The following is a 12672-nucleotide window of genomic DNA, read 5'->3' as shown; positions in this document are numbered from 1 at the left end:
TTTCTGTCAATGATTTGTTTAGGTCTGTGGGGGATATGTATTTTTTTGTTGTTGTTCTTGCAGTGCATTATATTTTATGTTCAGAATCCATAAATCTAAATAAAAAGACACATTATTTCCCTGCTATTTAAAAACATGAACTTCCAGCAACCAGTTCAAACCAATTAATGAGATTTCATGCTATGAGCAAACTGAAGGAATCTTTTAACTGTTGGGAAGTGCTACAAGTCTTAAACATCTTAATACCAACAAAAAACAGCACAAGGAGGTAAAAATCCATTAGTCCAAGTTCATGCTGAGAGAGGGTTCAGGAACAGAGGGCTACACTTACATGTAAGAAAACGTAGCTTATATTCCTCTGGTGAGATTCATATTTGACAAATGTCAGGATTTCTTTATTTGAAAAGGTTATTCTAATATGGCCTAGATGTATTCACCAGAATTTGTTCAGAACTAGTTTAAAAGTACTCTCAGTCATTTGGTGTTCATTTTGGGAGGGTATTTCAGGTGAAGTCTCTACTGGGCCTCTTATTTACACAACAGCTTCAATAACAAATTGGATAACATAATGCATCTCATGTTCATAATATTGCGAAAGACACTAAGCTGTGCAGGATGCATTGAGTACTGTGAAGGGCGTGGTTAAAACTGATGTGTTTTGTTTGTTTTCCTGTTTTCAGAAACATCAGTAGACTCTTCTGTAAAATTCTGTACTTTAGAAAGAAAGTAAAATACAGAACACAGATAAGCAGCCACAGAGCAGAGAAGTACTGACTTATGAGAGTCAGAGACTAAATGTCAGTAACAGCATACATTTCAGTTTGGATCTGTTCACTCACAGCATTTATATGTAGAATGGTGTCTCTTACACTTGGCTTGGTGCTGGTAAGATTTCATCTAGGGTGTGGGATAAAAAAGTTAGACATTCTGGTGTGAAGACACTTTGGAGAGCCTTGCATGATTTCAAAACACATTAACAGTGTTGTTCTATGAGGAAAGCACTTACTGTAACAAGGTTTCATGTACTTTTAGAAAAGGGGACAGTGGTTACTTGTTTCTGACAGCTGTCAAAGGCTAATTATCAAAAGGATGATATCTGAAAAACAACTTTTTAGGTCACAGAACAGAGAGGGACATCTAAATATCTTTATTGCTGAGCTTCAGAAAACTTGTATGTATCAGCTATACCTAGAACAGACTAGTCCAGGCTAGTCTTAAGTTCTTGTCAGAAGAGAGAGGTGAGATTGGAAATTCTTTGTGCCTGACTTAGCATTTGTTTTCCTTTGTTAAATACAGAAGCAGAAAAAAAAAAAAAATCTACAGAAAGTGGCAAAGCATTAATTGTAACTTGTTTATTCCAAAATGAGCAGTGGTTTTGGAGCAGTGGGAAGGAGAAAGGGACGTTCAGTGTCAACGCAACAATTGTCAGGGTTCTGACTGGGAATCAGGCCAGCTTCTGTTTCTGTCTTGATTGCATTCCTGATGAGTTAAAACTACCCGGGTAGATGAACTGGATACATGTAGCTTTACCCCCGTATTGATCAGAGTGTGTTGTATTATCAGGGTCACATTCTTCTTGCAGCTTTAGCTATTTGCAAAGTTGCCTACTGAAAATAAGTATCTATTGAATTTCAGAAAGAGTCAAGAGTAATAATTCAGTGAGAGTACATTGGGTATAGTAACGTGGCAAGGTGAAGCATCTGGTAAGAGTATAGGCAATACAGCTCTTAAAAATGGTACAAGGGTGGAAAGCTTGTTTTCTAGCCTTTATAGCTGACACTTCTTACTTACTCTATGATGCGCTATTGCGGAAGCTTTAAGAGTCTTCATTTAGTATGAAGTATTTTCTAGTATGCTTTATGTTCATCAATGAAACTTCCTTCAGGTTCTTTTACACGATGTTTGTACATTCTCCACTTCATTTTGAGTTAACACTGGATTGATAACTAAAACTTTATGGAGGTCTTATTCTGATGATGTTCCAGTTGCAGAGAAAAAAAGAGTAAAACTCCCCAGGGAAAACAGGCTCAGGGGCTGCTACAGGACAAGAAGCTGGTGTAAAAATGTGGATGATACTGCTCTAATATAGACTTTTTAAAATAAATGTAAGAATGTTGAATTGCAGATAAGCTTTGACTCATAACAAAATATTTTGAAAAATATGTATGCTTTCCTTAAAGTGACAATTTTAAAGCAATATAAAATTCTTTTGCTTTTATTCAAGTATAAAAGTCTTGATGGTTGTGGCTGATTGCACTGCAGTTTAGCTAAATGGGACAGATACACTAAGTGTATGAGAACATAGTTTCATATATTCCGTGCAGGTAAGGTGAAAAAACACAGGCTGGGGAACTTCAATAAGCAGTTTGCATTGCAAATACTAGTTTTGTAGGAAGCTGATGCTAGTTTGGCATTGGTTTTATTTATTATTTTCTAAGATTTGCCTGCCCCCATTGAGTAGATGTCAGATTAATAAAATGTAAATGCCTAATCTCTAATTGCTGAACCTTCAATGCATCATTCTATAAAAGTATTTATTGAACAGCTGCAAATATGGTAACAGAAATTCTTTATGATACTGAGAATATTTTAATTAGTTTCTCTATTTCAGATGCTCACTGTACATCTGCAAGTTCAAGTTTTGAACTATTCCTCCCCCTTCTATACATGTACCAGCTGTCCAGTTGTTTCTCAGTATTAAGCTATTGCTTTTATCTTGTTCATTAAAAAAATGTTATGCTCTATTAAATACATTGAATTTTCTTTTGTAGTAACTGATTTGCCAGGCTGAGAAAGTTGGGGCTGTTCAGCCTGGAGAAAAGAAGCTGCATTGAGACTTCATAGCAGCCTTCCAGTATCTGAAGGGAGCCTGTAAGGATGCTGGGGAGGGACACTTCATTAGGGACTGTAGTGACAAGACAAGGGGTAACAGGTTAAAACTTCAACAGGGGAAGTTTAGATTGGATATAAGGAAGAAATTCTTTCCTGTTAGGGTGGTGAGGCACTGGAATGGGTTGCCCAGGGAAGTTGTGAATGCTCCATCCCTGGCAGTGTTCAAGGCCAGGTTGGACAGAGCCTTGGGTGACATGGTTTAGTGTGAGGTGTCCGTGCCCATGCCCATGGCAGGGGGGTTGGAACTTGATGATCTTAAGATCCTTTCCAACCCTAACTATTCTATGATTTGTGCCTAATAATATGGTACTATTTAGTACTTCTGGGGTTGTTTTATTGTTGCTTTTGGGGGGGGGTTTAGCCCATCATTCCTAAGGCGAGATATTTTCATCAGGTCAGTTTGTTCGTTTTAAAAAAGGAATCACTACTGTGTTAATATCCTCACAACTTGCTCTTTCACTTCTGCATCAGGGTGATGCAACAAAGACGCCAGTTTCTGAGCAAATGCAGTAGAGTCCCCACAGAGTGTAAAGAAAATGGAACTTTCATTGTACCGGTCCATGGTGCCATCTCTGTTCACATTCTTTTTCAAGTTTGCTGCAAACACCAGGGCTCTAAGCAGAATATCTCTGTTTGTACAGTTGTCAAGAAGTAACAGCAATGTTGGCACCTAGGATACACAAGAAATAATCCACACTTAATCACCAGCACTAAGTACGTGCAACTAAATCTTACAAAAAATGAAACTAAAATAAATCTACACCTAAAGCATCAAAACCAGAAACCCTGCCAAATACCAGAACTCCATATGCTGTGAAAACAACACCAGAAACTTGCCCAGCATGCACGTTTCCGCTGTGAAAGGACTGGCTTGCGCATCACAGGCTAATAAATGCTTTGTATGTTGAATCTCCAAAACACAGCTGTCTGGAAAAAACATCTTCCATCATTAAACACGGCTGTCTGGAAAATTCCCATTTGGGAGAGAAGGCCTGCTTTCCCCCTCGATGATGTTGCTTTTGCCCTCTGCAGTGCTCTGAATGTTTTTGTTAGCACATCTGATAAATGAGATAAGGATCCACTTTTGACAGGACTGAGTATTTAGCTAACCTAATCTTGTTTTAATAATGAGAAGCCAGCAGTATCTAGACAAGCTTTGCTCATAGCAGATAGCTAGCTCAAAAATAAAAGGCACTGCATGTTTTAAGGAACTTAGTTTGGGGAGGAAGATGCAGCATCATTTCCATCCCTAACTCTGTTTTGATGTGAGGAAACGATATGAAATATACACCTGTATGCCAAGGCCAGCAACAGTCAATGTCAGATACAGTTCTGCAGAAAGACCTAAATCAACGCACAGGGAAAGTTTACTTATAGTGATCAGAAACAACATTTTTATGTCTGCATTTGAGTAAAAGAGTGGGGATCTCAGTGGAATTTGGTTACAGTGCATACACATGTAGAAATGCTAAAAATATAATGAAAGAGCAAGAACCTTACTTGACCTCTGAGAAGATGCCTTGTCATGGCTGGGTTTGCAGATAAGTTCACAAGTACTTTCAAAACTTGAATCTGAAATGAGGAACACAAGTTTACTGCAAGCTCCAAAACCAGTGAGTACAGGAGTAATGGCCATCAATATCAGCGCTGACTTGGAGAGGAAAAAGTAGAATGGGTCAACTAACATCATGAGTTGTGACTTCAGTCAAACTGCTAAAGGGTCCTACAAGAAATCTGGAGAGGGACTTTCTACAAGGCCATGTACTGATAGGACAAGGGGGAATGGCTTTAAACTGACAGAGGAGAGTCTGAGATTAGACACTAGGAAGAAACTCTTTCCTACAAAGGTGGTGAGGTGCTGGCACATGTTGCCCTGAGAAGCTGTGGCTGCCCCATCCCTGGCAGTGGTCAAGGCCAGGCTGGACGGGGCTTGGAGCAACCTGGTCTAGTGGATGGTGTCCCTGCCCATGGCAGGAGTTGGGACTGGATGAGCTTTAAGGTCCTTCCAACCCACACCAGTCTATGATTCTGTGATCCTGAATAAACACTGAATTTGATTCCTCTTTGAAGTTTTTCTTTCAATATTACAGTGGCTTGGCTTGACTTTGCCAACGAAGATTTGGGAAGGGCTTTACCCACGCTTACTACAAGCACGCTGATGACTAAAAAGGCCAATGTGAGATGGGCAAATCTGGTTGCAAAAAGCACAGTGAAAGGTCTCCTTGTGTGGTATAGGCAGGGCATGATTCCTTCTCCGTTGTCTCACTCACAATATTATAGTAATTCACAAATAAGCACAACTTCCCTCTGCAGTCACTGGGGTTGCAAGAGATGCAGTAAGCATAAAGAAGTAGAAATCCATAACTTAGGTTACTGCTGCTTGGCCTGTTTCCCTGGAGAGACTGACGCATCAGTGAAGCCTTTCACACACACATTCTCCTTGCTCTTTGATGCAGGCAATGTTTAGCAAGCAGGAGAGAATTCTGGAGTTGATATAGCAAAGGCATAGGACAAGAGCAGTGCACACAGCACTGCTGTGGTAGAGCTCTAGCCCAATGGTTCTACTATTAAGATTCCCTTCGTCCCCTCTTTCTGTATTTACACTGAGAAAGCAATGTAGATCCATATTTTATAGGTTTTGTGCACTATCTGCTATCATTAATGAGTATCTGATTTTCTAAAGAGTCTAAACCATTTTACAAAATCAGTAAAACAGAGGCAAGTAAAGCAGCTTCACAAATGGTTTGTAACAGCACCTGTGTCCTTTCAGTTCCTTCTGAAAGCAAATGAAGCAGGCATGGAATTGAGGTTATCATTTTAGGGTGGTAGTCGCTGGTAACAGACATATTTGTCAATAATCGGAGTCCAGCTAGCTGCAGGTCAGAGTTCAGGGGAGCTGACTCAACAGTCCCACACACTTGTGTAATATATACCTGGGGAAAAAGAGAAGTCATCTTATTATATAAGCAGTGACCTAGCTACAGGAGTGTAAACACCTCTTGAATATTGCTGGCTGAACACATAGCCTGATTAAGATTCTTGGAAACAAGTACCTGGTTGCTTTGTTTTGAATACATTCAAACATTCTATTGCCATGACAGAAGGGGGTGTCACATAGTTCTGCTCGCTAACCTTCCTGAAGCATCAACTGCTCTGAAAACCCAAACTGCTTTGGCTCCATCTCAGAGGTGGCACAGCTGCTTTGAGGAGTTACTTTAAATAAATCACAGCGACTAGCATCTCCTTAAATGTTAAGAAGAAGTTAAGGACAAATCTTGGAATGGAATCCTTTCTTCCAACCACATGGCCCATTTACTAGAGTGTTTCTCCATGGGAACAGTGATGACAACTAACATTAACAAGTATTTACCAAATTTTCTTCTGGATGTCAGTATACAAGAAAGCCAGGGGTCCTAACTAAGAAAAAAACCCTACTTTGCCTTTCCCAAAGGAGTTGTTTTCTTCCTATATGCTTACATAAATACTTGCTGTTGGCAAGCACTACTTGAAAAGAAGTTCCTCTGTGCTAAAGATGCTACAAACTACCACAGAGACAAACTGCCTTTTTATCAAGCTCATGAGAAAACTAGGAAGCATCTTCAAATCTGCATCAACTCACCGCTTGGACACTTACTGGTCTACTTACTAATCTGATAATGTTTAAAGCGGATGCTTTCTGATAGTCGGTCCTTTCACATCCATAGCATTCTCTAAATTCACCGGTGGGATTTACAGGTTTTACATTATTCTTTGAAGATGAAAGGATCACCCTGAAAAACTGGTCTCATACAAACCCAGAGGATCAATTACTGCTTTCTTGTGCCTTGCCTAAGAAGTCATGCTGAGTTCAGTCTGTAGCTCATCCTGCTAAACAACCACTGCTAGGTATGTCTGGAAATCATTGTGCCTCACATAATTTTACTATAAACTTAGCAGCACAATCTCTGTTTCATAGTGTTTGGTAAAAGCTGGACACAAACTGCTTAGTTTCCTGTCTTTTTAAAAAAGTAAGTGCCAGTGATGCAGTGGACTTCTACACTATCCTTTGGGCCTTGGGACACACAGATCTTCCAGATCTGCTGGCTCCTATGTCTGACATCAAAACATTTTGGCATCCTGGTTTGTATTTCACAAATATGCTGAAAGCCCTCTACTGTTTCCTGTGTCTCAATTACTTTGATTTTTCCCTTTAAGAAACTTACCTGTATCTCTTCCTGATTTTTAATATTCATACTCAAATTATTAAGTGCATTCAGTGCTTTTTCTTTAACTTTGGGAACGCAATCTGAGAGCATCCCTCCAATAACAGAAAGGCCACCCAAATTCCGGATTATATCCTGTAATGCAAACCAGATATTTAGTAACATTTTAAAGATCCAGATTTAATGCTGAAGGCTCTTCTCAAAGTTTTAATTTTTAACACAAATGGAATGTGTGAATGAAGACTTCCAGAATAGATTGCTTTGTTTAAAGAGATAGCGTTAGTAGATACTGCTTTATTGCTTCCACTGAAATTAAGAATAGTCCTGCTTAGGGCCAGAGTATTATTTGACATTATTTAACAAGGGCACACCACCTTTCTGTTTAAAATCTGGCCTGCAAAGCATGCTTAAAGCATTTTAAAGAACCAAAGGTAATTATTGCTTAATGACTATAGAACAGCTGAGCCAGGCCACAGTACCTAGAAGTCCTGACTGAACAGAAATTCAAGCTGCAGCTTTATATTATTATGGTAGAAGTTCTAAAACTGTATCTTTTCCATTAGACTTTATCTTTTAAAAGTCTTTCTCACTTAGACTCAAACCATCACTGGAAAAAACATGTACTGATTTCAAGAAAATGAAAAATGGCCCAATGTGTGTTTGGATTCAGTTACATTCTGAGGAATTTATATTAAGAAAACAGTTCTGAGGTGCCAGAATAGGCAGCTGTTGTAAGCACCATACATAAAGGGCGGGGATTTAAAAAAGGTGGACCTGCCCTGGAGGTTAAACCTTTACAAAGGCATGAAAATCTGCATCCAGCTTAAAGCTTTTCTGCATCTTATTTCCAACTGATTTGAAAAGACATGGATAGCTGGAAAGTTGCTAAGATGCAAATGGCATACAGCTTTGTGAAGATAATTAATTAAAGATAATAATTTGTAAAAATAATTTCAATTATCTCAGTAAATTTCAGATGTGATCATAAACCCTTCTCCAGTTCAACCCTTTCATTAACTATAAGCAATAAAATACGTATTTTCAGTACATTTAAAATACAGAACTCTGTATGGACTTCAAGTTGTACAAATATTAAACTTAGATAAATTCTGTGACGCTAGTAAATTCTATTATTTGGGCTAGCAGAAATTGAGGCATAGACATAAAATGGATTTCAGTACACAAGCTATACAAGCTCTCAGTTCCATTTCCCTCTTCAGCAAAACAGCACCTCTCATCTTCCATGCTGACTGGTATTGAAATGTTGTTTTCTGCAGAACAATACTTACATGATTTACAGAGAAGGCAGCACTGTTGCCGAGAGTGATTAAAGCTTGCTCTTGAATTAATGGATCATCTGTGGCATGCAGCAAATAAATAAGTTTCTGTAGAGCATCTGCGTCCATGGTATGGGTTGACAGTGGAGGACTGTTATCTGTTGGCAGTTAAAAATGAAATACTTGATACCAAGTTTGGGACATTTCACTTTGTTACCACTGAGGTTTAGCTCTCAGTTGCAGGACACACTGTTCTAAGTCTGACTGCACCCACTTCTCATATTGTGGCAAAAAGCCTGTTTTACAACAGTGAGACTTCTGTCCTTTTTCCTGAGTCCTCCCACTATTTCTTTTCAAAGTAGAAAATAAAAGGAATGCATAATAAGAGCTTTAAGTATGCTACTCATTGGCTAATCAACAGCAAACCTCCCTTTCAAAATTATTAGAAATATTCACCAAACTTTACTTTTTTAACTTGTGTTCCCTGAACTACCATGTGGAAATCTGCCCGGACACTACATGAGAATGAAACTTCTGACTTCCAGACTACTACTTCCAGAGATGATAACAATGTTTTGTAAGCACCCTGAGGTCCTTTTGACAAAGCAAGAACCACAATGCTAAGAATGCTGCCCCCATCATGGCATCACTCTACCAACCGAGAAAGGCAGTTTCTGAGTCAGGATGATGTTATGGAGTCCCTGACTTTGATAAAAGGGTGACACAAATGCCATCAAAGACCATTTTCAGCCAGGTTGGAGGCAGATCTACTTAGCTAGCTGAACAGCCTGAAGACCGGAGCTGTGACTACAGGACTAGTCATAGTTGACTTGAGGTGACTTTAGAGAAGCCAACCAGTCCTTTATAATTCTGTGTACTTGCTGCCACCATCTCAGAAGGCAAACACCATAGTAATTCTAAGGGGAGGTCAAAGGTAATTATGGAAATCCAAGAACTAGCCTGGAAAACAAGATTATTTTTCATCCTCATCTAAACATTTTGTTTAGTTCTGGATTACAGGGGAAACACAACTTTAATAACAGAACAGCAAATCAGCCCATTAAGTAAATACACTGACTGGAAGTGCGCTTTAGGGTACTTTAAAGAAATAAATTAGCCTTTTCTAAAAATACAACATGCCCCAGAGGCCTTTAAAAACGCCGCCCGGCTGCTGCTGTGGGAAGGCCGGTGAGCAGCGCCCTGGCGCCCCTCACACAGCGGGCAGAGCCGCGCCGAGGTCTCCGGCGGGCAGGAGCCCGGAGCCGCGCCCCTGAGGCGCGGACAGGGCCCCGGCGAAGGCCGGAACCGGGCTCAGGCCCAACCCGCCGCCCCGCCCGCCCCTCACCTGGCGGCCGGCCCCGAGGCACCCCGCCCGCAGCCCGCGGCCCCCGCCGGCCGCCCGCCGCCAGCCGCCACAGGCAGTAGCAGGCTCCCGCCCCGAGCACGATGACCGCCGCTCTCGCCACCACCGCGCCCCGCGCCTCCCCCATGCCGGCGGCCCCGCTGCCCGCCCGCGGAAGCCTCCGCCCCATCCGGCGCCGACTCCCGCCTTCCTGCAGCCGCCGAGCTGCGCTGCCGGGGCCGGCGCGGGTCGCTGGGAGGGCGGCTGTAGTGTGCATCATTCTCTGGGGGCAGGATGAACGTGCCCTTTTTCATGGCTACTACGCCGTTTATAAGTACATTAATTAGACCACACACAATCTGCTCCTTAAACAGTTACAGTGTTTTAACAAACACAGCAGTATGTTAAAAATACACAGGCTGGAAATGCTTGCCTCGGGGTTACATGAACCTGCTGGCAAATCCCCACCCCGCTGGTGCTGCCTGTGCTCGTCCTCTTTGAATCCGAGCTCCAGGGTACGATTTCTCAGCTGCTGCCCGTTCCGACACCCCTCACCGCAGATGTGCGCGGCCTCCCCGGCGCACAGCGGCGGAGGCAGCAGCAAACGCCGGCAGCGCTCAGCTCGGCTCCAAGCCCGGCTGGTGGGAGCCAAAACACCGGGATCCCGGAGCCACTCAAGTCGTAACGGGCAGATGCTCCCCTCTCTGCCCCCCACTACCCCAAAGGCCCTCCACCGCTCCATGCTCGCTCGGTGCGGAGCTATCAGCGGCTGGGGCGGACTCGGCCCAGCTCACAGCTGCGGCCCCGTTGCTACGCAACCGCTGCCAGTGCGTCCAGCACGCCATGGAGTCCCTCAGGACGGCGAGCCCCGAGCTCCGAGCTTACTTCAGCCGCCACGACCTCCTCGACGTGTACGAGGTATCGGCGGGCAGCAGACACACCGCGTCCCCCGCTGCAGCTAGCAGCGGCCCACGGCCACCCCCTTGCCCGCCGGGACCCCTGGCCCGCGCACCGCTGACTGCCGTCGGTGCTGTCCGGAGCGCCGTGGCCGCCCCTCGCCCCCACCGCCTGGCCGGAGGTCGTTCTGAAGGTCAGACTGGTCCCCACTGGAGCCGGTGGGACCACAGACTCCCCGGTACCCTTGGTGGGAGGGATCCCTCTCCCCGCTCAGGGGTTTCCCCGATCCCTCAGCAGTGCCCTGGAGGCGGCTCGTTGGGTCCCTCAGCCTTGGCCGGGGTATTTCACGCCCTGATGCTGGGCTCTGCTGGCACGGGGCATGTTTTTGTTCTGCTTCTTGTGTTAATGGTTTGCTTCAGTTTGTGAAAACTTTAAAGACAGAGCAAAGATAGAACAAGGTAATTCCGCTTCTTAATCCATACTTAAATGATGACTGACATGATAGAATAAACTCGGTTGGAAAAGACCTTTAAGATCATAAAGTCCAACCTTTACCCCAGCACTGCCAAGTCCATCATTAAACCATGTCACTAAGGGCCTCGTCTGCACGTCCAGGAATGGTGACTTAACCACTTCTCTGGGCAGCCTGTTCCAGAGCTTGACAACACTTTTGATGAATAAATCTTTCCTAATATCTAATCTAAACCTCCCCTGGCACAACCTGAGGCCATTTCCTCTTGTCCTATCGCTTCTTACTTGGGAGAAGAGACCAACACCCACCTTGCTACAACCTCCTGTCAGGCAGTTGTAGAGAGTGGTCAGGACTCCCCTGAGATTCCTTTTCTCCAGGCTGAACAACCCCAGGTCCCTCAGCTGCTCCTCATCAGACTTGTTCTCCAGACCCTTCACCAGCTTCATGGCCCTTCTCTGGACCCACTCCAGCACCTCAGTATCTCTCCTGAGAATACTCAGAGAACTGAACACAGGATTCAAGGTGTAGCCTCACCAGTGCTGAGTACAGGGGGAAATGAAGACAAACGCAGTAAACTACATTTGTACCTTTACTAGATTTGCATTGTTCTCCAGTTTTAATTATGAAAGCACCTCTAGACTTCAGCTGGATACTTCTCTACTTCCTGAGTGCTGTGTGCCATCTTCTAATGGTCTGTCAAAGGTAACAATGGCAGCAGACCACATTTCAGATATTGGTGGGTTAGATATTTATTGGTCTGGGAATAAATAAACTTCCATGAAACATTAGAGAATAGAACTGTTTGTCAAAAGGATGGGGTGGGGGGTGAGGGGTGAGGAAAACAGAGTTGGTGAGTGTCTGACGCAATTCTCTGTATTTCTTTAGTTTCCCCCATTTGTTACATTCACTTTTGCCTACTTCAAAACCTGCAGCTTTTCAGTTTCCTTAAAACAAAGGAACAGTGCACAAATACAAGTTTAAAAGACATCCTGATGCTTTTAAGCTACTAAAAATAGATTGTGTTTGCAGGCAGCTGCTGCAGCCAGGATTTCCATGGGAACATTAATAAAGAAATCTTGAGACAATTAAAATAATTACAGAGCAGCGCTGCCAGGAAGATCTAGTACCTCTCCTCAGAGTCTGTCTCTTGACCATTCTTTGTTTTTTTAAGCACAGAAAAATAAAAGATGTATTTCTCAATTATGCAATAGCTTATATTTCCATTTCCAAGCTAAAGTTATAAATACCTTTGTAGCAATAGTGGTATTGAGTCAACTAAAAATGAAAAAAAAATAGGGTTAAGATTAAAGGGAGTTTCTTAAAAGAAAGAGCCCGTTTAAAACCTTTCTATGTTTTTGGTTTTGTTTTTTTTTTTTTCTTATTTCTTAGAGGTTGGTGCTTGCTGGTATCTAGCCATATTTTATTTCATTTTAATTTCTTTATGAAGTTACAGTATGCTTGGTGTGAGATCATACTGGTCTGTGTATTAAGGAATATCAAAGCTAAGCCAAGACCCATAAATATTTGTACACAAATTCCCAAAATTAAAGATAGAGAGTTCTAAAATGGCCATTTTTTAAAGTCTTTTTA

At 42.6% G+C, this 12672-nt stretch overlaps 2 protein-coding genes across 2 annotated transcripts in view; one reads left to right on the top strand and one right to left on the bottom strand.

Annotated features, from left to right (window-relative positions):
* Positions 1-3183: 3183 nt before the first annotated feature.
* Positions 3184-9903, bottom strand: ARMC10 (armadillo repeat containing 10). The gene is made up of 6 exons (XM_057417892.1): positions 9717-9903; positions 8384-8529; positions 7095-7229; positions 5649-5825; positions 4393-4464; positions 3184-3562 (listed from the first exon to the last, which is right to left on the bottom strand). The coding sequence occupies exons 1-6, from the start codon at positions 9901-9903 to the stop codon at positions 3317-3319; spliced, it is 963 nt and encodes a 320-aa protein (XP_057273875.1). The 3' UTR covers positions 3184-3316.
* A 611-nt stretch (positions 9904-10514) lies between these two features.
* The window catches only part of FBXL13 (F-box and leucine rich repeat protein 13), an 84436-nt gene continuing 82278 nt past the window's right edge, over positions 10515-12672 (top strand). The window contains exon 1 of the mRNA XM_057417847.1: positions 10515-10631. Within this exon, the coding sequence (XP_057273830.1) occupies positions 10557-10631 (75 nt within the window). The 5' untranslated portion in view covers positions 10515-10556. The remainder of the gene's footprint in view (positions 10632-12672) is intronic.

The sequence above is a fragment of the Pezoporus wallicus genome, unplaced genomic scaffold (genome assembly GCF_028554395.1).
Source record: "Pezoporus wallicus isolate ANWC-B61680 ecotype Strahan unplaced genomic scaffold, APGP_CSIRO_Pwel_v1 contig_5542, whole genome shotgun sequence".
NCBI lineage: Eukaryota > Metazoa > Chordata > Aves > Psittaciformes > Psittacidae > Pezoporus > Pezoporus wallicus.
This window is presented reverse-complemented; position numbering and strand designations above follow the sequence as displayed.

Bases quoted from the DNA above. Each gene is read 5' to 3' on its own strand.
- ARMC10 (XM_057417892.1), bottom strand. From the start codon at position 9,903: ATGGGGCGGAGGCTTCCGCGGGCGGGCAGCGGGGCCGCCGGCATGGGG. The intron at 8,530-9,716 runs GTGAGGGGCGGG...AACTGCCAACAG, and splicing joins GCCTCGGGGCCGGCCGCCAG to ATAACAGTCCTCCACTGTCA. The intron at 3,563-4,392 runs GTAAGGTTCTTG...TGTGTATCCTAG, and splicing joins GGCATCTTCTCAGAGGTCAA to GTGCCAACATTGCTGTTACT.